Source organism: Zingiber officinale, unplaced genomic scaffold, assembly GCF_018446385.1.
Source record: "Zingiber officinale cultivar Zhangliang unplaced genomic scaffold, Zo_v1.1 ctg249, whole genome shotgun sequence".
NCBI classification, from domain to species: Eukaryota; Viridiplantae; Streptophyta; class Magnoliopsida; order Zingiberales; family Zingiberaceae; genus Zingiber; species Zingiber officinale.
In genome coordinates this window covers 219,177-246,330 of record NW_024589920.1, presented here as the reverse complement: position 1 = coordinate 246,330, position 27,154 = coordinate 219,177, and the positions used below count along the sequence as shown (strand labels likewise).

Genomic DNA, 27,154 nt, shown 5'->3' with positions numbered 1-27,154 from the left:
CATATATGATTCACTTATATTTTAATATGTTTTGATACATCAAAGTGGTTCGAATTAAATCATCTTAAGCGCCTTCTTATGCATAAAATTTAAAATGGTCCAATGAATTGAAAAGTTTTTAATTTTAGGTGCAATTTTTATATTCAACTTTTTTATGATAATTCATTAATCAAAGCTATATTTAATAAAGATAAAGTAATTTATTTTTTCATGATTAAATGAAATAAACTATATATATTCCTTTGAATTTATTATGCCATTTTTCCAATTTCATGTCTACCATTCTCTGTCAGATCTGTCAAAGATAGCCCAACTATTTAATGCATTTACATACGCTATGCAACAACTAATCAGTGCATTTTTATACACTAATATCTTGTTGAACGAAAGGTTTAATTTGGTTGTGTAGAGCAGCTGACTATGAGGTTTGGTCACAAGTAATGAACAATTTCTTTCTTTTTTAAGTTAATAATAACAGTACACTCCAACATCAAGAAACATATGCAGATACAACTCTTTTTGTTTAGTCCATACAAAAGGCACTAAAACAAACCTCTCGGTTGGTTGGTGAACTGGTGCAAGAACTGCTGTATTTTGTATAATGGCCAATAGCCCGGGACATTAGTGGCCGAATGCCTAGTCCACAACCAGACTACCTACCACCAAAGTAGTAAATTGGTTTCTCCAAGATTCGACACGAACCCAAAGTCAATCAAATTTCTGCAATTCCCACATCTGTTGACCTACCAAGGGAAGATAACTGGTCGATCAAGCAACTGAGGTAAGAGTGGTTGTGGATCAGTGCATGACCTCTCTTTTTATATAGATACCCTGCAAAATTTGGCTAGCTAGCTCTCGTGACATTTTCCTAGCATGGTTCCTGCTCTGATCTCCTCCTACATGCCGAAGCTCCCCTACAGCAACCTCGAATGGGGTGTGATCCAGAAGAAGGTCGGCCCTTTCTTGTGGCTCATGGTGATCTCCACCATCCTCGTCCTCTTCGTCATGGATTCCTCAACGAGATTCAGCAGTAGTGTTGCGGTCAGTCATAGCGGAGGCCTAAAACAAGGCAGTGCTAGATCTCTGCCTGCTAATGACACCGATGCCACCTCCCCTGAGCTCTCTTCTGGTAATTAATTAACCGCGCTTTGTGATCGAATGTTGCAGAATTAGAATGGATGATGATGCTTCTTTGTTTACTTTGCAAAGGTGACATCGGAGAGGTGTGTGACATATCAGAAGGTAAGTGGGTGGAAGAGCCCCGAGGTTCAATATACACCAACACCACATGCCCAACGATGCCGGATATAAAAAACTGCGGCAAGTATGGCAAGGATCAGAGCTACGTCTACTGGAGATGGCAACCCAAGGGCTGCGACATACCGCGGTTCGAGCCGGAGACATTTTTGGGCATGGTCAGGGGGAAGAAGATGGCCGTCATCGGCGATTCGCTGGCTCGAGATCACGTTGAGTCTCTGCTGTGTCTCTTGTCCCAGGTAATGAGCAATTAATCAATCTCCGGAATTTCCAAACATATATTCTAATTCATCCAAATCCATTGCAGGCAGAGATTCCAAGCATCACTTTCAGGGATGAAATCGACAAATGCGTGACGTGGAACTTCCCGGAGCACAATTTCACCCTCATGGTGTTGTGGACGGAGTACATTGTGGAGACGATACCCAGGATCGAAAATGGAACAGTAGCTTCATATGAAATCCACTTGGACAAGGCGAGCAGGAATTGGACAGAGAAGCTTCCTGGCGTGGACTATGCCATTCTCTCAGGTGGCAACTGGTTCTTCAGAGCAGTCCACTTGTATGAAGGAGGGAAGCTTATTGGCTGTATAAACTGCTGGGAGCAAAACTTAACTCGTTATGAAGTTACTTATGCCATCAGAAGGGTGGTCAGAACAGGGCTCCAATTCATAAGCACATGCAAGGAGTGTGAAGGGCTTACCACCTTCTTGAGGACCTACACACCTTCACACTTTCAGAACGGGTCGTGGTTCGACGGAGGGTACTGCAACAGGACTAGTCCCTTGGATGAGAGCCAGATAAGGCTGACTGATGTTGCATGGGAGATTAGGAACATACAAAGGGAAGAAATTGCAAGAGTGAGAGAGAATCACAGGGGAGGCAAGGTCAAGTTTGGGGTGCTTGATATCACAAAAGCTATCATGATGAGGGCTGATGGTCATCCTGAGGGACATTGGACGAAGAGAGCTGAGGGAAGAGCGAATGACTGCTTGCATTGGTGCTTGCCGGGGCCTGTTGACATGTGGAGTGATGTGTTGCTAGCAACTCTCATGAAGAATTCTTTATCCTGATCATTGAATTGTTTATCGATCATTTTTGTGTTAAACGCTCAGTGATGTCCACAGAATTGTTTTGCCAACTCTTAAACTTGAGCCATGCATATCAAATTTGAAAGGCAACAATACTGGCAAAAGAAGCCTGTTGGATCATTAATCCAACATTGGATTTATATGTGAAATAATTATGTATTATGGGTTGTCATGTTCGGTTAAACCTAATTAAAGATGATCAATTAAGATTTTGAATATTTTAGTTTTAATGTATCTAATAGAGTATCATGGGATAATTTCTATTTTAATGACGAACTAAAATAAAAAATATCAAAAGATTAATAATCCTAATAGGGTTTCCTATAACGTGGACTTCCACTTGATTAACACATATAACTAATTGTCATTAGGAACTAAACCTCAATTAAGTGACTAATACTTGTAACATGAAGGGGGTTTGGATTATTAGACATGGATTCAATATGTACGTAGATCTGTTAACTCAGTTCATTAAGATTAATGGACTGTCAATGATATATGGATTTTATGTGGATGATCCCTATAGGATGAGCTTGGTATATAAGGGAAGAAGCTTTTCGATCCAATTAGGGCATCTTCTTGAATCAAGAGGGTTTGAGAGCTTCTTCTTCCTTGACTCTTTCCCCCTTGACTCTTTCGCCATTGAGACCAAGATTCGGATTGTCGGCTATTCCTATAGAAGATCATTGTGTGCTTGCAGGAACTCCTGTGACAAAAAAGATCAATGACTAATACGATGGATTCAAGTTAGACCATTCATTTGCCGTTGTTTCGGTTTCTATCGAATATAGCCTTATGGATGATGATAATTAGATCCTTAGATGCATCCTTTAATTCATTTTTGATGTATCTATATTGCGTTCATAACTATGTTCTTGTTCTTGTTCTTGTTGTGACAACAAATCCTTCTTAGTTGCTTTTACTATCGACATAAGTTCTTAGGGTAAAATCCAAACCACTTCTCAATAAACTTCTAGCTAATTTAATCCTTCCATTTATTTATTCATCCATATCCATTCTTATCATTTTGTGAAAAATGATACAGATATCATTCCGTAGGAGAGTATAACAAATGCATGAAACCTCATCATTGTCATTTAGATTTGTAAGAATTTTGCCTACTTTGATATTTGTGGATCTACATAATCACAGAAGGATATTATTGACATCCAAAACATTAAGCTCGCATAGGCTTTTTTATTGTTTGTAGTAACTGGGGAAAAAACTTGAAATGTTTCATCGGATGCTTATCATACAAATAATTCCTCTGGGTTCTTTGACAATTACTTTATACTCTCATATTGGCACAAATAATGAGTTGAAGTTCCTTCACGCACTCTGCCATTGATGGCCTTCCACTGCTTTCCAATCTAACACAGCGTGAAGCAAGATTTGCAAACATGGAAACAGAAACCATGGTATATGAGCCTTTAGCCATTTCAGGATCTACAACTTTACGAAGCTTTTTACGGTCATTTAGTAGATGTCGAACCTGAAATAGAAACTTTGATTCGCTCAAGGGTCTGCACTTCAGCAAAACAAAAAAAAAGATATTTATTTGAGTGAATGTGAAGTCTTTAACCTGCAATAAAAGATTTTGATCTCCAGGGCCCTGGTTCAATTCTATTGCTCTTCGACCTGTTAATAGCTCAAGTAAAACCACACCGTATGCATAGACATCACTTTGAAGGGTGAGTTTTCCTGTCTGCCAAAATTAGAGAGCAAATTCCATAAAAGAAGGGAAAAAGGCTAGTTCAAACTTGCAGCCTACTCCATCAAGAGACTGAAATTTTAAGATATTGGAACCAATGCCTACCAATGCATACTCAGGATCGAAGTAACCGAAAGTGCCAAGCAGCTTTGTAGTTGCATATATGTCCTCACCATTTGGCATTAGTTTAGCCAGGCCAAAATCAGAAATCTGTATCCAGTTATATCACCAATTCACCAGTCACTGTATGGAAACTTTATTCTCAGATGTTCAGTTTCTTTCATTACCTTGGCCTCAAAGTGTTGAGTCAAGAGAATATTGGTAGATTTGAAGTCTCTGTGTAAAACAGGAATACCAACAGCAGAGCTGGAATGAAGGTATGCCAGAGCCCTTGCTGCTCCAAGTGCTACTTTTAGCCTCAAAGGCCAATCCATCTTTGCTTCCCTAATTCCTGGATTAGCAATCACAATAAACATGGCACATGAAGTTATGTTTATAAGAAATTCACTGATATACCTTACCAACCATTTAAATAATCTTGAAGATTTCCATTTGGCATATACTCATATACCAGAAACCTATCCCTTCCATCAGCACAATACCCAATCAGTGTAACTAAGTTTGGATGTTCAAGCCTGCTCAAGATGTCGACTTCTACGCGAAACTCACGTTCGCCGTCTGCTTGTTTACAGGGAGCTAAGTCCATCTTCTTGATCGCTACAATCTTCGTGAGAGACAAACAAATGCAATAGCAGAATGGCAAACAATTATATGCCCAATCTTTTCTGAAAAACACTAACCTCCCCATTCTTGAGAGTACCTTTGTATACCCTGCCAAATCCTCCCTTGCCGAGCAAGTTCTCTTCGCTAAACATACATGTCGCATCCTCCATCTCCTTCAGAGTGAACACAGATGAGCAGTTGCGGATTTTGAAAGAGGGTGTTTGTCCTTTAAGCTGCCAATGATCTAGAGGCTTGTATATCCCTGCAAAACAGTTCCTTATCAAAAAAGTCATTGCTGTTGCATGAGATATGAACTAGATCACATACAATGATCCTGAGATTTGCCTCTTCTTCTTCTTTTGTTCCATGCTGAAACAATCTTGAAAAGCATAGTTACCGGTCGAATTAGCTGAATATTTCAAAATGCTTGCAAAGGTTACAAAGGGATGAAAATAATTTAGCAATGGAGATGCATCCAGAAAAGATAAACAAATTAATTAAAGACCAATGCTCAAGTAACTGAGAGTACTGTAACTAGCAACGCAAGAGAAGACAATCATGTGGAAGGCCCACGCACCTGAGATTGCAAGAGCAGGAGGCATCCACTTTGGCTCAGAAAGCTGCAGCGGGTGGAAGGCTTGGAGAGAGAGGAAGGAGTAAAAAGGAGATGCACGAGGGTGACAAAGGTGATGCAGAGTGAGGCCAAGGAGAAAGAAAGGGACAGGGGGACTCACTTGGGAGTCAAGTATGGGAGGCAATTAGGGAGGGTGGGAGAACAAACAACCACCTAAGCACTTGGACCCAAGAAAAAAGGAGTAAAGAAAAGAGAAAGGCAAGGATAAGAGGAAAGCAAAGGGGGACGTGTGTAATAAGCAAAAGTAAGAGAGGAAGGTGTTGGTATAAAGAAGAGAGTATACGTAATCAGAGAGGTGAAAGCTGGTGAGAAGAAGCTTTCACTCACTCAACTGCATGTCTCAATCGTCTGACGAGTCTTCAATTCCAGCAAGGATTTCATCACTGTCCTGGCAACGACGATTATTCGCAATGGCCTTTGTTTATTGTTTAATTGATCCTTCTTTGATCCTCCAAAGGTAAGCTGGGATGTGATCAATGGCAGCAAGGTGAGGATATCAATCCATGCTACGTAAAAATGTAAGAAAATGCAAGTTGCCGGAGTGAGGTGGCCGGAGTTCAACAATCATCACCTAACTCGATCCGATCGTATATAATGCATTTATAGACTAATAGTTTGGAAGGAGACCCGGTCAAATGTATGTATGCCTTGAGAAAGCAAATTGACATTGGTAAATCTGATTAAACTAAATTCTAATGCTAGAAATTTTGACACTCAATAAATAACGATTATCCTACGGACTAATGATTAAATTTAGAGAAAATCATGGTCTTCTCTTGATACATATGCATTATTTGTTAAAATTGTCCTTTTAAATTTATCTTAATAATTTATGTTAGCAAGAAAGGGAGGTTCCATTTTTTTAAAAAAAATTTATCTTTGTAAATAATTTTTTAAATTAATTTTACTTAGATGATCTACTTCCATCGACCTAACTAATCCACTTATATAGTACGATTGAACCATTTGGACAAAGCTAGCTCCTCCGGCTTGATTAGATTCACTGGATTGATTGGCCTTATTAACCTATCAAAATTAACAAGTCTATCTAGATGGATTTGTTGGTGCATGGAGTGCCCATATTGAATATGTGTTTTGGTGTATGATAAAGAAGTTTAAAGTTAGACTATTTTGCTGATCTAATATGTGTGTCAAGTGTGCAGATGTGAAAAATTTAATAAGAGGACTTGATAGGTCAAGTGGCAAAAGTCTAAACAGAAGGAAAGTCTTGATGGCCAGACAATAGGCAACATAAGTCTCGATGGTCAGGAGATGATCGGACATCAAGTAATCCTAATGAGTCAGGTGACCAGACACTAGGTAGGAGAAATCTAGATGGGTCATGAAGATCAAACGTCCATCAAGTAGGCCAGGTGACCAAACTCTAATGGGTTTAGGGTTTGTCCTGGTGGGTAAGCAAGCAGCTAGAGTGGACATCTGGCAAGGAACAAAAGATTTGATGGGTTTGATGGTCAAACATCAAGTAATGGAAGCCCGATAGGTTAGTACGCAGTTGGACCTTCCACTTGGCAAGGTAAGCCCTAGAGATACTCAACAAGTAAGCTATGAGAGACTTTTAACATAGAAGATAGTGAGAAGTGCTTCAATTCGAAGATAGTCTTAATAGCTAGGCACAAACATGATGGAGAAACCACTTTAGATTTCGAAGCCAAGGTGGACAACAATTATATATATATATATATATATATATGACTAAAAGAGATCCAGGTGACCTGAAGTTGTGATTGATCAGATCAAGTCGAGCATGAGATCCAATCTGATCGGACTTCTGAGCAACTTGATGATCTAGGCGACTTGATGATCTGAGCTATATATACAACGATTTGGGTGATTGAATTACTTTCTGGTGATCCAAAGTTCAGATCTAAGCGATCGAATAAAGCCTGACAAAGGATAAGTTTGACCGAGCTCCGGACACCTGGCGCTTGTAAGGCATCTAGGTGACTTGAAGTTGCCGTTGTAAGACAAAACATCCGAACAAGAAAAAAGAAAAGTGATAAGAAATAAACTTCTTGATTCTTGTTTGTCCCAGAGATATACAATATATATAGTAAGGTATTAATAGAGTAATAATGAAAAATAATTAATTGATTTATTCTGATAATTACTACAGCTTAATCTTATTTATATTTAGTTTGTTAAATAATTCTCTTTTACCCTTCGATAAATTCAACGAGAGATTTCTGGCGTTGAATTTACAATCTAATTTATAGAAATATTATTTGGATAATGGTTTAGTAAAGATATTGACAATTTGATTCTCAACAGAAATATAAGAGACAAATAATTATTGAGTCGCCACATGTTCTCGAACAAAATGAAAATCAATTTTCACATATTTTCTGCGAGAATAAATGATTGGATTTGCAGTGAGATATGTACGTTGCTCCAATACTAACACACCAAATTTTAGATGCGGTATTTGACGCAGATGAAGATAAGAAAGAAGTGATTGAAACCAAATAATTTCAAAAGTTGCATTTACTATAGTTTTATATTCAGCCTCAGTGTTTGAACAAGATACTATAGATTGCTTTTTAAAATTCTATGAGATAAGATTTCGTTCAAGAAATATTACAAATCCACTAGTAGAACGTATGTCTTCAGGAGAACTTACCCAATCCGCATCACTATAGGCATGCAAATCTTAAGATGATTGACGATATAAAAGAAGACCATGTAAAATAGTACCTTTGAGATAGTCTAATGGCCAGGGGTCGATTCTCAAGAACTGGCGACCTGAGGTTTACCCCACCATACGCCTGACACCTATGTACCTGCATGTACCTCCCTCTATATCCGTGGGGCTGACACTAGGGGTCGTTAATGTAGCGGTTCTACATTTGAGATAGTGAAGTATTCTTTTTACATTTTCCCAATTTTGCTCAGTTGGAACATGCATAATTTGACAAACATGATTTACTACAAAGATAATATCAGGTCACGTAATAGTGACATATTGTAAGGGTCCAATAATATTTTAATAAATCTGTAGATCAGACAGAGTAGGAGAGGATGAAGTTGTAATTTGTTAATAGCAATTTGTGTAGAAATTAGATGTGCTCTATCTATTTTGGCACTTTGGAAAAGCCCAATAATGTATTTGCTTTGAGAGAGAAAATAATCTTCCTTATGTGGAATAAGTTCAATATTAAGAAAAAAAATGAGTATTACCTAAATCTCAAGTAGGAATTCTTGATTGAGAAGATTTAATAAAGTTGTGATACTCTTGTGATCGTTTCCAGTTATTAGGATGTCATCCATATAAATCAGAAAAAATATCATAGATCCATCATTATATTTATGAACAAGAGATGAGTCAGTTTTTGATCCAAAAAATCTTTGAGTTTGTAATCAATTAGATAATCGATGAAGCCATGGATGAGAAGCTTGTTGAAGATCATATAAGGATTTCTTGAGTTGGAAAACATGAGAAGAAACTTGTAGATGAATGAATCCAGGTGGTCACTCCATAAATATAGTTTTATTAAGATGACTATAAAGAAACACATTTGAAATGTCTAATTATTGCATAAGGCAATTCGAACTAACAACTATCAATAACAATGGTCTGACATATGTAATTTTGATGACTGGGGTAAAAGTGTCATTGAAGTCAATACTTGATTATTGACTAATTAAATCCTTTGGCTACAAGTCGAGCTTTGTGCTATTTAAGATAACCATCAACTCAATGCTTAAGACGGAATATCCATTTAGAGCCCGCAACATTCAAGGAGGAAGTGCGCGGAACTAGGCTCCATGTTCCATTATTGCGAAGAAGTGCATCAAATTTAATATTCATTACACTACGCCAATTTGTATTCTTATTCGCTTGTGTAAAATAAGTTGTTTTAATAGATTTTAAAGAAACCTCTAGAGCTCATGGAAGAGGATGTCAAGTTGTGATTGGTGGACATCGTGCATATATATCACTTCAGGGAAGCATGCGACGAGGAGGATTATCATCTGAATCACTTGTTGATGGAGATGAGGAAGTAGATTGACTTGATGATTTTGATGATGGACTAGTACTATCTAAGGATCCAGAGCTAGAAAGCATATTATTTTCAACTTGTGAGGCTTTTGAGATTGAAGTAGCAACTTGAGGTGATTCTGATAGTATAAAGGAGTTATTAGAGAGCTTCGGAGCAAGACCTAGGATGCCATCACTTCCGACAATGTTAGGCGGCATCAAGAAGGTGCCACCTGTACATAGAGGAGAAATTGAAGAAACCGCTAAAAAAATGAAATAGAGACTCATCAAAACTAACATGCCGTGAAATATAAATCCATCTTGTTAGCATATACAAGCAACGATACTCATGGTGCAAATTACTATAACCAAGAAAAACACATTGTAATGAATGAAAGTCAAATTTGTGTTTAGAATATAAGCATAACTACTGATAACATGCAACAACAACAAACAACAACAACAACAACAACAACAACAACAACAACAACAACAATAACAACAACAACAACAACCAAGTATTTTCCCACTAGGTGGGGTCGACTGTATCAATCCTTTTACGTCATTGAGCCCTATCTCCTATTATATCATCATCTATATTTAAATAAATTTTATCTTATTTTATTGTTGCTAACCAAGTATTTTTTGGTCTTTCTTTTCCTCGTTTGATATGCATGTTTATCATAATTTCACATTGCCTAACTGGAGCATTTATTGGTCATCTAAGTACATGTCCGTATCATCTTAAACGTGTCTCTCGGAGTTTTTCCTCAAACTACGGATAACATGCACAACTAAAAATTCAAAGAAAAGTATAGTCAGAAGTCTGATTATAAAGTTTTTCGAAAGGACACTGATGATTAAGTAATGGAGTAGGAAGTCGATTTACAAGATATACTGTAGTGCAAATAGTTTCATCCTAAAATTTACGTGGAACTGATGCATGATAGAGAAGAGCTAAGACAATTTCAACTATATGTCTATATTTTCTTTTAGTAGAGTCATTTTGCTCTGGAGTGTGAGGGTAAGAAACTTGATGAACAATTTCACAAGAAAAAAGTGTTGGATATTGGGTCTTAAAATGACCAATACAGTTTTGCAAGAAAAAATCGAGGTGCCATCAATCGATGAAAGTTAGAATTGACTTCTAAATCAAAATCTACGTTTCGCGTAAATGAATCTAGACTATTAATTTGTTCAAAACCGATTATGGGTGAATGAGAAATTAATTGTTTAAAGTTAAGCCCAAAATCACATTAAGGAAGTATATGGAGAATAATCCCACATCCGAAAATTCCAAAAGTGATTGCTTCCTTATAATTAAGTACTACTGTGTTAATGGAGTTAACACAAAAAGCACAGGTGCTCTCTTCCCATGGGCGAGGAGCCCGTCGCCCGTACACGCTGTTGGTACCCTACCCGGACCAACACACGTGTACGTGCGCAAACTGACAATTGGCGACCAGACTTGATCTGAAGCATCATATTGAATGAAATAATCTGGTGCTATTTCGAGATAACGTCGTTGTATCTTGGGAAATGAATTGCTACTATACATAAACACCTGTAGTGGAGTAATATCGTTTTACAGAGATAATGTTGAACACTAGCCTCAACGATATCCAATATCAGTTTGCATCCTCCCGGAGGCAATCCCCGAAAGTGCCGACAGTCGTAAAGCGACTACAAGCACGAGCTTGTTGAAGACCTAACAAAAAGAGAGTATTTTGCAAATATTATTCAACTTGTTTTTGAAACTGACAGAATATATCTAATAAATCATATTTCCTTCTTATAGGAATAATCCATGTTTACTAAAATGATCAATAAATGTAACATAATATAGAAAATTTCCGTTAGACAAGATAGGTGCAAAACCCCAAACATTCGAATGAATTATTTAAAGGAAAAATTTAGAAACATGATCAGAAGAATAGAAAGGTAACTTATGATTTTTATATTCCATGTAAGCTCTACATGAATGAGATGAGGTTGAGGTAGGTAAACTATACCTATTAATGATCGACTGAACAATATGAAGAGAAGGATTACCAACTTGAGCATGCCAAGTTGATTTATTTGTGCGTTCACCAATAAAAGCTTTGATTGAAGAGATTTGAAGATAATAAAGGTAATTTTAGATTCCCCCATAAAACATAGTTGTACATGTTTTTCGATCTTTTGTTAAGATAACGATTATGATGAAATTAAAAAAGGACATTATTATCAAGACAAAATTAACGTGTGGAGAGCAAATTTTTAGTAATAGATGGAATATGAAAAATATTGCGCATATGAAAAGTATGATTAGATAAATAAATATGTGTTTCCAAGATTAACAATTTGTAAATCTGAACTATCGCCTACTTGTATCATATCTGAACCATAGTACGACATTACTTCTGTGAAGATATTATAATTTGATATGACATACAGAATTACTCCAATATTAATATACCATTTAGTAGATGAAAACTTTGATAATTTATTAGAAGTAGGTATAAATGACAGTACATTAAGATATGTTAATGAAATCGTTGATTGTCTTAAAGTTATAGAATGATCGATAAAATTTATATCAAATTATCTAGGATATTTAATACCAATATGGTCAACTCTAATATAAATTTGGCATCTTCTTCTAATCAAGTATTTGACATTCAAGGAAGAGAAAACGTCAAGGGAAAAGAGGAGATACGTTTCAATTTTTTTTTGTTTTTTTTTTTATAAAGAAAAGAGGAGATACGGTGGTGAGAAAAAGTCAAGGGAAAAAAACGGCGTGAAAAGGAAAGCATAGAGGAAGAGATAAACGACACGAAAAGGAATGCACCAAGGCGATTAACGAATTAGGATCCGGCCTCAGCTAGTTTCGACGGGGGCTTTGGATCAGACGGAGTTGCCGACAGAGTAGGGACATGCAGCAGCGATGGACGAGTAGCAATCGTGCTGTAGGAATGAGGAGGCAAGCTCGGTTGTGGTTGTCAAGTCGCGGCCAGACATCAGCGATGGCGGCGATGGAGGCCAAGGCGTTGAATCCAGAGCCATCCTTGCTCCATTGAGAGTCAAGTCCTTTTGGTCTGATGGGATAGACTCCTTGTTCGAGCGGATGTCGAGTCCTCAAGGAGGCCGAGTCTTTAAAAGAGTCAACGTTCAGAGAACAATGCCCAACCAAATGTTAAAAGGGACTTGACCAGTCTATCAGCAGAACACATTAGAGGTCCATCATATAAGTACTTTGTGGTAGTTTTGATGTGATTAACCTAGTCAAGTTAGGTCATGTCGTATTTTGATGCTTTGTGTCTAAGTGTGCAGAAACTTAGGGGCACAGAAAGTCCAGCAAAAGACGCAGCTGGTGAGAAGAACGATATGGGAAAGAGTCGACGAGCTTTGTGCATATGAGGGATGAAAAGCAGCGGAAGAGTACGCTGGTAGACGATGTCACGCCCCAGGTAGTCCCTGCCAAAAGAAATTTCGACAGCATCTCCGCTGTACGGATGATAATCTGAGACTTTACTACAAAGCCCTCTGGGCCACATATACCTCGACCAAAATGGCCGGAACAATAATAATAAAATATAACTCAACAACCACGCAGTTTATATATTTCAGCCTCTGGTTGACATAACCACGCAGTTTATATTTGAAAACCACCTACTACACTACACAACGGAAAACGGAAAACACAACAGAGAAAACAACGCAGCGAAAAAAATAAATGTAGTAGACCAGAAGTCGATAAAATCCTCGAGTACAATCCAACATCACAAGTATATAAATCAACATAGTATATCAATACAAACAAGGAACCCAAGTCCGTAAACCAAAAATCGTCGCGACACGAAGTGATGGGGGACTAGCGACTGGAACCTCCCGACAGCATCAACCTGAAATGGTAATATCAACGGGGTGAGTCAACTCCTCAGCGGATACCAAGTTGACATGCATAACAAACTATAACTAATAGTAATAAATATGCGTACAGTCTCATGAGATAATATACAATGCAAAACTGAAATAAAAGGGAGAAACTGTACTCACCAAGACCTCCTATCAGGATAGGTCGTCAAACCGAAAATAACATGTTCCTGTATGCATGTCAATCATATGCATCCATCTAATATGCAGCAAACACAAGCAATAAATGCAATAATACATATGATACAAATGACATGTCCTAATCACCCCTGACGCCAGTCAACCATCTCACACACGATGGTGAGACCGAGTGGGTAGGGCTATGACAACTGTCCACTCTGCCATCACTGCTCCTGATGAGTGACCGAGTGGACAGGATGTTGTCGGAGTACACCTATCCTCCTACCCCAAATCATAAGTGGGGGAGCTCAATACTTTCATCTCCCTGAGCCAGTCTAGAGTAGGGATCCCTGCCGGCTACACGCTGCGTCACACTACCCATGAGCGGACCAACAGAGCCAAACAGAGCAAATCTGTCTGCCGACTACCACGTTGCGTCACCACTACCTATGAGTGGACCAGCAGAGCCTAACATAACATAAATGTCACACACCTTACCTGATATACCACTAACCCATGAGTGGTTGTGTGTGTAGATCCATGTAACTGACGATGTGCTCAATAATAATGGAGCTACCAATCGCTCAGCATGCAATCATGCGAGATGGTGCATGACACTAAGCATGAAGATCCTGACCATATTTACCTCCATAAAACATGTACCAAAATACGTGGATCAAATAATAATATCTAGGTACACAGGTCAGGTATGGTATCTAACCAGTCCAGTATATCATAAGGCATGACATGTTACTACCTCTATAACATAAAAAATAAACAAAGACATGAATGCTAAATATGTAACAAACAAAACAATCTCGGAAACAAATAGTGACATATCGATGCAGATATAAACATAATTATTACTACTTGTTAAAAATCTACTAAGCATATCAACATGACATATCCAAAGAGATAAGTCAGGGTACCCGCCTCAAAAAGTGGTGATCGTCTCCAAAATAGATCCCACGTCGAGACACCGTCTCGAATCAAAGTCCTGTAACAACATATATATAATTAAGCCATGCTCGCAGATATCCAATAGCTTAATCAAAGTTCCTATTAACCAAGAAACCCTAATTTTATTCGTTGGTCTCGGTTAATTAAATAAACCGGATCTAACCCAAAGCTTAGATTAGATCCAACCTTTTGACACTAATTAAATATAACTCAACGGTCATCTAGGGTTATTTTCCTTAACCCCAATTATTCGTTTATATTTAAATTCATACTTAAATCAATTCTAGTGGCAATCCATGTTTCACTCAACTATCAAAACCTAATTCAACCTAATTTAAATATCTTACCTCAAACTCACAGCCAGGGATGCTACTGCCGGAGAAGGGTAGCTGCTGGAAATTGTGGTCAAAATTGTGAGTCGCCCTCAAATGGTGATGCTTGGATCCACAGCCAACAACAACCTAAGTCCAGAACTCCCCGATCAACATAATTTAGATATCTGATACTAAAATCCCAAATTAGGGCAGAACTAAAGTGATAAAACTTACCAAATACCAACAACAATCCACTGTTGGTTCACGATCAAGGGGTGACTCGCGGCTGTGGATTGATCTGGCCAACGACTACAGCGACGCAACGCTACCCAAGGCTAGGGAACTGCTGTGATTCTGGACTAGGGCACAACGTCGGTGCAGAGGAGATCGACGGATCAACCCTAGCGACGATGATCAGGATCCACAGTGAGAAGGTCGCACGGCAGCCTGCGCCTCACGGTCAGTGGTCCACGACGATGAAGAGGCAGAGAAGGAGGAGGGATCGGATATAGGGCACCACTGGAAAGAGAGCTTGGGTGCCTGTGGAGGTGGATAGGCCGAGAGGAGGCATCAGGAGAAGGGCTCGACCAACGGCGGCTCGAGCATCACTGGCACTTGGGCAGGGAGAAGGCGGCTCTGCTCGACGATCCGAGGAAGAAAACAGAAGAGAAGAAGAAGAAACGACGATCCTAGGGCTGGGCCCGAACAACCGACGTTGAGCCGCGAGGATCAGCGGTGACGAATAGAGGAGGAGAAGGAGACGGGGCCTAGAAGAGGTCTAGGGCACGGAAGAAGGGGAAGATGATCGGGCTCGGGGAAGAGGAGGAGGAAACAATGAAGGAAGAGGAAAGAGCTCGTGGCGGGGAAAAGAAAATAAAGGTAAAAGAAAAGAAAAAGGAAAATAAAAGAAAAATCAAACTTTTCCTCGCTTAAATGGGGTAGCTTAAATAGGCTTTCCCATGACCCAATATTTATCCCCATAACCTATACCATACGACTTTTAAAAAATTCCCAAAAAATTTCTAAAAATTTTGAAAAAATTCTATTATGGTTATTCACCCTTTTTTGGATATTTTACATTCTCCCCCACTAATAAAAATTTAGTCCCCAAATTTCGTTACTTACCATAAGCAAGTACTAACAATAAATAGATAATATAAATGCTGAACGAAGAATTAACCCACATACCTCAAGTAAAAATATGGCGGTATCGAGCTCGAATCGTATCCTCGAGCTCCCAGGTAGCCTCCTCGTCAGAATGATGCTGCCATCCGACTTTAACCAGCCGGATAGTCTTGTTCCGCAGCTGACGCTCTTTCTTGTCCAAAATTCGTATCGGAACCTCCTTGTAGGTAACCTCAGGCTGAATGGGAACTGGTATATTTGACAGCACATGTGCTAGGTCGGCTACGTATCTCCTTAGCATAGACACATGAAATACGTCGTGCATGCCTGCTAGAGCTGGTGGTAGCGCCAGGCGATAAGCTACTGCTCTAATTCTCTCCAAGATCTGGAAAAACCCAATGTATCGTGGAGCTAGCTTACCTCGGAGGCCAAATCTCTTCACCCCTTTCGTGGGTGATACTCTCAGAAAAACATGGTCACAAGTAGAGAACTCCAGGGGCTTGTGTCTCCGATCAGCATAACTCTTCTAGCGGTCCTGCGCCTCGGCCATTCTCCGTCTAATAGTGCGGACCAACTCTGCCTCCTACTGAGCTCTCTGAGGTCCTAGCAGCTAGGCCTCCCCAACCTCCTCCTAGAGGGTGGGTGTCCGGCAAGGCCTACTATACAATGCTTCAAACGGTGCCATCTGGATAGCCGAATGATAGCTGTTGTTGTAGGTGAACTCAACTAATGGTAAATGATCCTCCCAACTGTCTCCGAAATCCAAAACACAAGACCTTAACAAGTCCTCTAAAGTCTGGATGGTCCGCTCTGACTATCCATTTGTCTGCGGATGGAAGGCTGTACTGAATCGGAGTTGTGTGCCCAAGGCCTGCTGTAGACTCTGCCAGAACCGGGACGTGAATCGTGGGTCTCTATCCGATATAATGCTAGCTCAACGACACACCATGTAATCTTATGACCTCTTTGCAATACTGCTCTGCCAGTCGGTCCAGAGAGTCAGTCTTCCAAATCGCTAGGAAGTGTGTGGATTTAGTTAATCGATCAACGATTACCCAAATCGCATCATGGCCTCGTCGTGTCCTAGGCAATCCCACCACAAAATCCATAGTGATGTGATCCTATTTCCACTCTGGAATCTGAATCCTTTGAAGTAATCCGGTAGGTCTCTGGTGCTCAGCCTTCACCTACTGACAGACAAGACATCTAGCTACAAATTCTGCGATGTCTTTTCTTCATGCTGTTCCACCAATAGGAACGCCTCAAGTCTTGATACAAGCGGGTATCGCCTGGGTGGATAGTAAATCGAGAGCGATGAGCCTCCTGAAGTAACTCCTCCCTGACCGAGTGAGATGGAGGTACGCATAATCAGCCTCAAAAATATACAATACCCGCGTCATCTCGGGTGAACTCTGTCTGCTGCCCGGAAGCTATTTGGCTGCCAATGGACTGCAAGTGCTGATCACCGGCCTGGGCCTCTCGGATCCTCATCTTGATCGACGATTGAGCAACCATGATAACCAGAATACCCTGCTCTATCCATCCCTGCTCCTCAAGGCCCAACTCAGAGAAACCCTGAATCAAGTCCGTGACCATAACTCGGTGGCAAGCTAAAGTCCCTCTAGACTTCCTGCTAAGTGCATCGACAACCATATTAGCTTTCCCTGGGTGGTAGCTAATAGTACAGTCATAATCTTTCAGGAACTCCATCCATCTCCTCTGTTGGAGATTGAGTTCCTTCTGAGTGAAAAGGTATTTGAGACTCTTATGATCAGTGAGAATCTCAAATGTAATACCATAAGGGCATGTTTGGTTCAGGGTTATTCTTCATAACCTTGGTTATCCAACCAAGGTTATATTATTTAACCGTGTTTGGTTCAGGGTCATGAGGGATTCCCAAGTTATATTTGATTCTCGCCACGTCAGCAAAATGAGGTTATATCCCGGAATCAGAAAACCTCCAAAAATAGGGTTTTGGACGATTCCGGGGTTAAGTAAATATTTTTCTCAAATATAACCTTCGTGCGAACGCTGTTTAGCAAACCTTTTCTTTTCGCCTATCGCACACTTTTCTTTTCGCAAACCTAGAGCAGCGGCAACAAACCCTACTTGAACCCGCGGCGGCGGCGGCGACGACAAAGATCTTGGCTTCTCCCTCTTCGTCTTCTTCGAACCAACGGCGACAGTCTTCTCCCTCTTCGTCTTCTTCGAACCGACAGCAACCACAGACTTCTCCCGCTTCGCCTTCTTCATCGACGGCGACAAACGTCTCCTGCTTCGCCTTCTTCATCGACGGCGACAAACTTCTCCTGCTTCGTCTTCTTCAAATCTGTGGCGACAGCAAGCTTCTCCACCTCGGTTGGAGTCCAACTTCAAGAGGATCTTGCTTCGGGTAAAAAAAAAGGTATTTTTAAAGAGATAAAAAAATTCCAATTTCCCTAATTCTGTTTGCATTTAATTGTGTCGTTTTTTGGCGAACTGTTTTCAAGTTATTAGCTAATCTTGAGATCTTCCTCACAATCAGATTTTTATTAGCTAACCTTTTTCTCTTCGAAATCAAAGAATGAATAAACTATGTTTGTATTTGTGTCCAATGATTGTTTCTGAGATTTTTACACATGAACAATAGAAACAATAGTGGTAAACAGTTTGGTGTTTGTGTCGGGTGATCTGGCACAAGTTTAGAATGGTATTTGAAGGCTTAGCAGAGTGTCTAATAGTACTTTAACAATTAGCGTTCAACTTTCCTTGGCTGAGATATGCTAAAAAGAAATAGTTTAAATGTGAAGTCTGCAAATCTGCAGCATAATACAATTGCACCGTTTGATAATTTGTGACACATGTACTAAAAATTAAAACACGTATGTCAATCCTGGTGTCTGGAGGGTGTCTAGGATCAATGAGAAAGGAATATCAAATTTGGAGAAGGAATTTAGTGCACAAGTGCTACACTACTTTGCTTCAGAGGTATTCAGTTTTTGCAGAATCAAAGTTTCTCTTGTTCTCTTCTTATGCATGTGGAGTTTTAGATGCTATTCATTAGAATTGTTGATATTTGGACCTGCTTTCACAGCATTTGAATTTTTTTTTCCAGTTTGCAGGAAGAATGACTAACATAACAGTACAACAGAACACCTAAGGTGAAACATAATGAGTTTCAGTTTTCCAGTTTCCAGTTCACTTTGAGTCCATGCAAGCAAATTTATGATTTCCTTGCTTTCTTTGAATAAAACATAAAATCTTTTGAAAAATTTAAATTCTTTGAAAGGTTCCACTTCTAAGGTGAAAATGATGTCAAATTAGTTTAAGGAGGCTTCATTTTGTCTGCTTTAGTCCTTTTCTAATTCGAACTGTGGAATTAGTGATAACTATTGAGATGAGAAATATGTGCTCATTTCCCAATTACTTTATATCTATGTGTCTGACCTCATGATACTTCTAAGGTGAAAACTATGTTTGTATTTGTCTTTCGCTTATCAGTTATTAGGATTTCCACCTTGTTGATTTTCTATTTGGTTCATTGTCCTTTTTATATTATAGGTTGCAATGACTCGGTTTTCAGTAAGCCAAGAGATGAAAATGATGTCTGTATTCATTATGCACATGAAGATGATGGAAAGCAAGATCTTTTTGCTTTTATTATTGACAATATTCTTAACTGTCAAGAGAAGAAATGCTAGGTTCAGGAGGAGCATATCATATGGTACCACGTGCAGACAAAAGAAAGGAGGTACCATCTCAGCTGAAGGACTCACTGTGCTAAAACTTGTGGACAATATCATCATCACTGTGTCAATGTTGTGACATGAAATGCATTTTGGATTTTAATTTACCTCACAAAAATTTCAAACTGTATCTAGATGGTGTGACATTTGCGGAGCCTTTGAGACCAAATGGTGTGACGCGTAATGCTGAAAATTGTGTTATTTATATACATGCGTGTAAGAAGATAATAGTTGATTACTATTTATTATTTATTATTTATCTATATACATGCATAGTTGGTTTTGTAACTAAAGTAAAACAATTAAAAAAAAAAAATAAAAACGTAAAAAAATTAAAAAGTAAAAAATAATTAAAAAAATTTAAAAATTGAAAATAATAATAATAATAATAATAATAATAATAAAACATAGAAATAAAGTGAAAAAGACAAAAGTAAAAAAAAACATAAAATTTAAATAATAATAATAATAATAAATGGTTGGTTTTGTAACTAAGGGTAATATAGTAAAATATTACACTAGGTTATTCATTAAAACCTTCAAACAAACAAGTTTTTATTGCATGACCTAAGTTGAACCAAACAACATTTGGTTATTTTTTATGCCCCATAACCTTGGTTATGTGATTACTTGGTAATCACATAACTAAGGCTATACATGATAACTTGAACCAAACGCACCCTAAAGGTGATGCCACCAAATCTTCAAAGCAAATATAATGGTGGCTAGCTCCAAATCATGTACTGGATAGTTATTCTCATGCTCCTTCAACTGGTGAGAAGCATAAGAGACTAACCTGCCGTGCTGCATCAGGACAACACCCAAATCTTGAAGAGAAGCGTCGGTGTAGAGTACGAATCCATCCTCTCCAGAAGGTAAAATCAAAACTAGTGCCGACACTAATCTCCACTTCAGCTCTTGAAAACTGGTCTCGCAAGCTTCTGTCCAAGTGAACATCAGGCCTTTCCTGGTCAGGCGTGTCAGCGGCAGAGCAATGCGAGAGAAACCCTCGACAAAACGTCTGTAATATCCGGCCAATCCCAAGAAACTCCGGATCTCTTGAATTGATTTTGGCTGCTCCCAACTGGTGACAACCTCGATCTTCTGAGGGTCTACTGAAATACCTTGGCTGGAAACTACGTGACCCAGAAAACCAACTAAGGGTAGCCCAAAAGCACACTTGCTGAACTTCGCATATAGACGATGTCGTCGATGAGTCTCCAAGACTATGCGAAGATGCTGTGCATGCTCCTCCTATGAACGTGAGTAGATCAAAATGTCATCGATGAAGATGACAATGAATTGATCTAGATACTCTAGAAAGATACGGTTCGTCAAATCCATAAACACCGCTAGACCATTGGTAAGCCCAAATGGCATTACCCAAAATTCATAATGTCCGTATCTGGTATGGAATGCTGTCTTTTGAATATCAGTTTATTTAACTCTCAACTGATGATATCCGGACTGCAGATCAATCTTAGAATATACTGATGTACCTTTGAGCTGATCAAATAAATCCTCGATCCGTGGTAAGGGGTACTTATTCCAGATGGTCACTGCATTTAGCTATCTGTAATTGATGCACAACCTCAGAGTACCATCCTTTTTCTTGACAAAAAATACCGGAGAACCCCACGGAGATACACTAGGGCGAATAAATCCCCTGTCTAATAACTCATGGAGTTGGACCTTTAACTCGTGCAACTCTTTCAGCGCCATACGATATGGAGCTTTCGATGCTGGCGCGGTCCCCGGAAGTAGTTCAATAGCAAACTCCACTTGCCTTCTAGGAGGCAAGTCTGGTAGCTCATCTGGAAATATGTCTGGATACTCTCGGACCACTAGAATGTCTGAGAGCTAAGAACTATTGCTGTCGTCAATATTAATCAAAGATAAAAGAAATCCCTGACAGCCATGTGACAGCAGCTTCCGAGCTTGAATCGCTGAAATGATCGATATGTCGTGATCCCTGATGCTAGTGAAATCCCACGAGGGTTGGTTCAGAGGTCGGAATGTGACCACCCTTGTCTGACAATCAACCGTGGCATGATATGTAGACAGCCAATCCATGCCAAGGATAATGTCGAACTTGACCATTTATAGTACTAATAAATCAACCATGAGTATCATATTGCCAAAGTCTAATGGGCAACCTCTGACCTCTTGAGTGACGTCCAATGTATCACCGAATGGTAGGGAGATAGTCAGTCGCTGCGGTCTAAGAATATGTAGTCTACCTATGTCCTTCATAAAGGCATGGGAAATAAAAGAATGCGAGCTACCAGTATTTATCATCATATCAGCGGATAATGCATAAAGTAAAATCATACTGCGGAAAATCGATCCGTTGACCCGCTGCGCATCCTCTCTGGTAACCGTGTGAATACATCCAGTCTCTGACGGTGGTGGAGGTAGTAGTGCTACCAAAGGCTGCTGCGTCTGAGTCTGAGCCTACCACTGTGACGGTGCTGGGTACTGTGCCAGAGATGGATATGTGGATTGCGACTGATACTGTACTGGTGGCTGGGACTGCGTCTCGTACTGAACCAGTGATTGGGGTTGCGGCTGGTACTGAACCAATGGCTGGGGTTGCAGATACTGAATTAAGGGCTGAGGCTGCAGCTGATACTGAGGTCCCACGACAGAACTTTGTGGTACCATAAGGATAGTGGAGTGCTCCTGTCCATGCATGCCATATGTAGCTGCTACAGGGGGAGATGTTCTCTGCCGGCGATGTGAAGATTGGGCTCTCCACCCTCCTCGATAAGTCCCTGACTGACTGTACTGTCCCTTATGAACAACAACTCCGGAAGCCATATGCTGAGCTTTCAGTGAACAATCTCGGCTCAGGTGCCCGAGCTGTTTGCAGTAATAGCAACCTGATTGTCTCAGGCCACAGGCTAAGGTGATGTGGTCTCTAGCCCCACATTTGGTGCAGTGAATGTCGTTGGCGGCCTGTTTCCGGTTCTGTTGAGGAGACCGGAAATGTTCTGATGAAGATCGCCCTGACTTCTGAGACTGACCAGATGCCCCAGAAGTACCCTGTCATGGCCGACTGCGACCACTCTGCTGCTGTCCGGTAGCCTATGGCTGCTGAATCTGTCCTGATGTCCGATCAATCTGCTTTCTTTTCTTGTTCAGATACACTCTTTGGTGAGCTGACTCAATCATAATAGCTCTGCCCAATGTCTCCAGGTAGGAAGAATTACCAAAATTGGCAATTTTTACTTGCACATGTCCATCCAGTCCCTGGACAAACTGTAGCATACGAGATCTGTCCTCAGCAACTAATTCTGGACAAAATCTGACCAACCGATTAAACTCAGCATTGTACTCTGTCACGGTGTGATTGTTCTTCTGTAGACTCAGAAAATCCTGTCGACGAGTTGTCTGATATGCCCGTGAAAAGTATCGGCTCTCAAAAGTCTATCTAAATCTCGCCTAGGTAATGTTCTGCTCGCCTAGGATGGAGCGCTGCGTATTCCACCAGATATCAGCCTCGTCCCGTAAATGGAAATTAGCCAGCACTTCTTTCTCCTACTCGGAGCAAGCCATGTAGAAGAAGGTCCGCTCCATAGTGTCTATCCAGGACTGGGCCACACTCGGATCGGTCTCTCCGTGAAATAGTGTGAATAGACTTTTCATCGATTCTGCCAAAGCGGGGATCCGAGCTCGTGCCGCAACTTTATCAATCAGGTGAGTAGGGACTGCTGTGGGAACTGGCAGAACCACTGCAGCTGGTACTACAGGTGGTACCGCTGGATAGGCCGGGGGAGGTATCCCCGGTGCTGCTGCATAAACAGGGGTAGCTACCGCTGGTGGCACTGCAGGGTCAACATAAGTGGGCGCAGCTGGAGGTGCGGTAGGTGGTGGTACCAGATGTGGAGCAACTACTACTACTGGTGCGGGTGTCGGGTGAGCAGTAGGCACCGGTGGCGGTGGTGCCTGGTACGTCGTAGGCACTGTTGGCGGTGGTGCCGGGTATGCCGTATGCACTAGTGGCGGGGGTGCCTGGTACGTAGTGGGCATAACTGGAGTAGGTGCCGGGTATGCCAGTGGTACCGCTGGTGGTACCGTAAATACGATAGGAGTGGGTACGACAGGTATGGCCGAGGTAGGTACCTCTAAAGAAACCATCGGGGTCTGGGAGCCCGACGCGCCCGCAGCACCATAAAAACTCTATCCCTGACCAACATGCTCAACCCCAGTAAACGTCTCTGGCGACTCTGCTGCCAAGGATTCCAACGTCCTCTTGCGTGGCCGTCCTGCACCACGTCTCAACACGGGAACACGTGCACATCGCCTTATATCTGTTAGATTATGACGCAGATATTACTACAAGTATCAAAATTATAAAAATTAACATTTTACCTATTTACCGTCTGGAGATGTTCCGTCGCTGTCCAGTCCCCAGTTATGACCTCGGAACTCCGAAATGAGAAAATCGACGGAAATCCATACAAATCTGAAATGAAATTCTGAAACATGAATATAACGGAAATCCGTAAATACCCATATTGACTTGCAAAATTGGGCTCCGATACCAAATAAATTGGTATCAGATTAACTCAAAACTCCAGAACACGAAAAAGAAAAATAGGCATCGTAACCTGCTCTGATATCAAATAAATTGTCACGCCCCAGGTAGTCCCTGCCAGAAGAAATTTTGACAGCATCTCCCCTGTACGGGTGATTATCTGAGACTTTACTACAAAGCCCTCTGGGTCACATATACCTCGGCCAACACGGCTGGAACAATAATAATAAAATGCAACTCAGCAACCACGCAGTTTATATATTTCAGCCTCTAGCTGACACAACCACGCAGTTTATATTTGAAAACCACCTACAGGCTAAGTGCCTTTGCACTTAGTCGGGCTTTGCCTAACTGAGCGCATGCAGGCACCTTGGTGCTCGTTCGGCTTTCGCTCGACCGGTAATATACTACGAGTTTCTATAAGGCTAAGTGCCTTTACGCTCGGTCGAACTTTGCCTGACCGAGCGCGTGCAAGCACATGGGTGCTCGCTCGATCGGTAATATACTACAAACTTCTATAAAGGTAAGTGCCTTTACGCTAGGTCAGACTTTGCTTGACCGAGGGTGTGTAAGCAGATGGGTGCTCGCTCGGCCTTCACTCGGCCGATAATATACTACAGGCTTTTGTAAGGCTAAATGCCTTTATGCTCAGTCGAGCTTTGCCTGATCGAGTGCGTGCAAGCACATGGGTGCTCACTCGACCTTCACTCAGTCGATAATATATTAAGAACTTTTTATAAGGCTAAGTACTTTTACGCTCGGTCGGGCTTTGCCTAACCGAGCACTGGCAAAAAGCCTTTTACTTAATCATTCATTATCTTATTAATTATACATTCGCCTGGCTATATACTTCTCCCATCCTTCTCAATCCTAACTCCTTCATTTGACAAACCGACCTATCATAACTCATATCACTAGCTTCTCCTTCAAGTCTAGTCGAAGGAGGTATGATCGACTGACTAGACACTAGTTTTAATTTTGTTTGTTTGCTCTATTTGTCTAAGTCATTATTTTTTCTTTCTTCTCTTTTTATACCTTGAGAATCACGCGGTTTTTCAAAATTGTCTCTTTGGTAATTAGTCCTTCAACGGAAAGAGAATGTCAGAGGCACTCGAAGATGAGATCTTGACATATGATTTGGTGTGTTCTATCTATCATAAATGCCTCTTTATGGGTGATCACCACGTGACTTTTTTTTTCTATTTCTTGAAGCAACCTTTAACATGCTTTTTTATTGATGTCCTATCACATGCCCCTTAGCAAATCAACGCCTTTCCCATCGCGAGTTGTTTTATTTTGACGGAGATCCTTATACCCTCTTAAACCCTAACTCTTTTTTATTTCTTTACTCTTCGTCTTCCTTAACTCATTTTCTAGCACTTCTCTTTTTCGACTTTCTTCAACATTTTGTGCTTCTTCATCTTCCCCGACCATCTTCTATTACCTTTCATCCTTAAGGACCTAGTAAGTTACCTATCCCTTAAGTGTTTCTATTTTTCACCATGGTTGAGCAGTCACTGGTTCCTTAGTATGCTCTGACTTATTCCTCATTTAGCACCAATGATCGAGTTTCTATTCGCACTAAATATGAAATATCTAAAGAATATCATATTCGGGGTCCCGCAACCTAATGCTCATCCCCATCTTCCTCTTGATAACTGTGTTACCTTCTTCAAAGACCAATTAGTAGCAGACTTACGTTTCACTGTTCCTCCGTTCTTGTCGAAAATAAGGCAATATTTTGGTATCCCTTTACAACAATTTTCCCCAAATGCTTTTAGGTATCTATGTGGGTTATGCATGTTATTCCGCCTTTTCAGTATTCCTCCTACTCCTCAAAACTTTTGCATCTTTTCCTATCCCAAAAAATCAGAACCAGGAGTATTTCTTTTTCGGTCTCGTCCTAAGATGGTGTTCTTCACAGAAATATCTTCCTCCAACAAGGGTTGGAAATCGCGTTTCTTTTTCATAAAATTTCCTAGACCTGTTACATGGTCTACTGCATGACAATCTTCTTTCCCTCATCTTCCTGATGTAAAAGAACTTCATCAACAGCCGACCTACTCTAATTATTACAATAGATTACTTGCCACCACTTTTACATCCATAAATGGCTACATAATGATCTTCTCTACCTTTTTAGCCTGAGCTCTGTTAAAAAAAAGATTGCAATGTTCCTTTGGTAAGTCTTTACACTTCAACCATCACTCTTTTAACTAAAATATTCTTTTTATTTGTTGTAGTGGATGTTGTATTTAGAGCTTTGGTTGATAAGGAAATCTGCCTGGAAGAGGAGGCGTTACTAGCTAAGGAACGAGAGCTTAACACCACATCAACTTAAGCTTCTGATGCTTCTATGCCTGAACCTTTGACCCAACCTACGCTCGCTTCTAGTTCTCACATCACCTCTAGGGAAACATCCACGAGTTTACCTCCTTTATCGGAGGATGCTCCTTTGGAGCTACTAGAACAGGCCCCAGAAACTACTACTACTAGAATACGCTCCGAGCGGAGGTTAACCTTAGCGCCCCTCTCCAAGAAATGGACTATCTCTGTTCCTGAGGATATATCTGTAGGAGATATTCAACCAACTTCTCCAGAACCTACCCTATCTTTCTTATACCCAATGCTCGCTTCCCCACCTATTCAACCACTGGAAGACCTTCCCCTTCAAAGTGCTAGTTTGGATCCTGAGTTCATGATGGCTTTCCCAGAACCAATTCCTTTACTTAACCAAGGAACTCAGGGTCCTCCTATTCTTCTCTTCTCTCCTCCTTCACTTCATAGTTCTTTATCATCCTCCTCCACATCTTCTTCCACCCTCCAAACATTATTGGGGGTTCTTTGACTACAGTTTGGGCAGAGGCCTGTAAAGGACTTGAAAAGCTCACCTTTGCTGATTTGGCTGATAGGTTTTCTTTAGAGGAAATTAAGGTAACATGTCCTTTGCCCCTTTAATTTTTCATTAATGCATTCTAATAATAACTTTTCTTTATACAGCGATGGGTAATAAATAAGAGTGTGACACACCATTTATATGATT

At 40.4% G+C, this 27,154-nt stretch overlaps 3 protein-coding genes across 5 annotated transcripts; 2 read left to right on the top strand and 1 right to left on the bottom strand.

Moving 5' to 3' along the window:
- The first annotated feature begins 852 nt into the window (after positions 1-852).
- LOC122037265 (protein ALTERED XYLOGLUCAN 4-like) lies at positions 853-2,541 on the top strand. Its single transcript, XM_042596707.1, has 3 exons — positions 853-1,129; positions 1,210-1,496; positions 1,565-2,541. Exons 1-3 carry the CDS (start codon positions 874-876, stop codon positions 2,327-2,329), a joined length of 1,308 nt encoding a protein of 435 aa, XP_042452641.1. The 5' UTR covers positions 853-873; the 3' UTR covers positions 2,330-2,541.
- An 879-nt stretch (positions 2,542-3,420) lies between these two features.
- Positions 3,421-5,547, bottom strand: LOC122037243 (probable serine/threonine-protein kinase PBL28). 3 transcript variants are annotated; one of them, XM_042596683.1, is made up of 8 exons: positions 5,359-5,547; positions 5,109-5,190; positions 4,859-5,057; positions 4,584-4,782; positions 4,346-4,509; positions 4,164-4,268; positions 3,930-4,052; positions 3,421-3,839 (listed from the first exon to the last, which is right to left on the bottom strand). In XM_042596683.1, exons 1-8 carry the CDS (start codon positions 5,381-5,383, stop codon positions 3,636-3,638), a joined length of 1,101 nt encoding a protein of 366 aa, XP_042452617.1. In that variant the 5' UTR covers positions 5,384-5,547; the 3' UTR covers positions 3,421-3,635. The 3 variants fall into 3 exon arrangements, with proteins under 3 accessions (XP_042452617.1, XP_042452618.1, XP_042452619.1); XM_042596684.1 differs by having other exon boundaries at positions 4,859-5,043; XM_042596685.1 differs by lacking the exon at positions 5,359-5,547 and having other exon boundaries at positions 4,879-5,043; positions 5,109-5,313.
- Positions 5,548-17,070: 11,523 nt separating this feature from the next.
- LOC122037255 lies at positions 17,071-19,720 on the top strand. The gene is made up of 4 exons (XM_042596694.1): positions 17,071-17,128; positions 17,988-18,250; positions 19,387-19,430; positions 19,513-19,720. The coding sequence occupies exons 1-4, from the start codon at positions 17,071-17,073 to the stop codon at positions 19,607-19,609; spliced, it is 462 nt and encodes a 153-aa protein (XP_042452628.1). The 3' UTR covers positions 19,610-19,720.
- Positions 19,721-27,154: the final 7,434 nt, after the last annotated feature.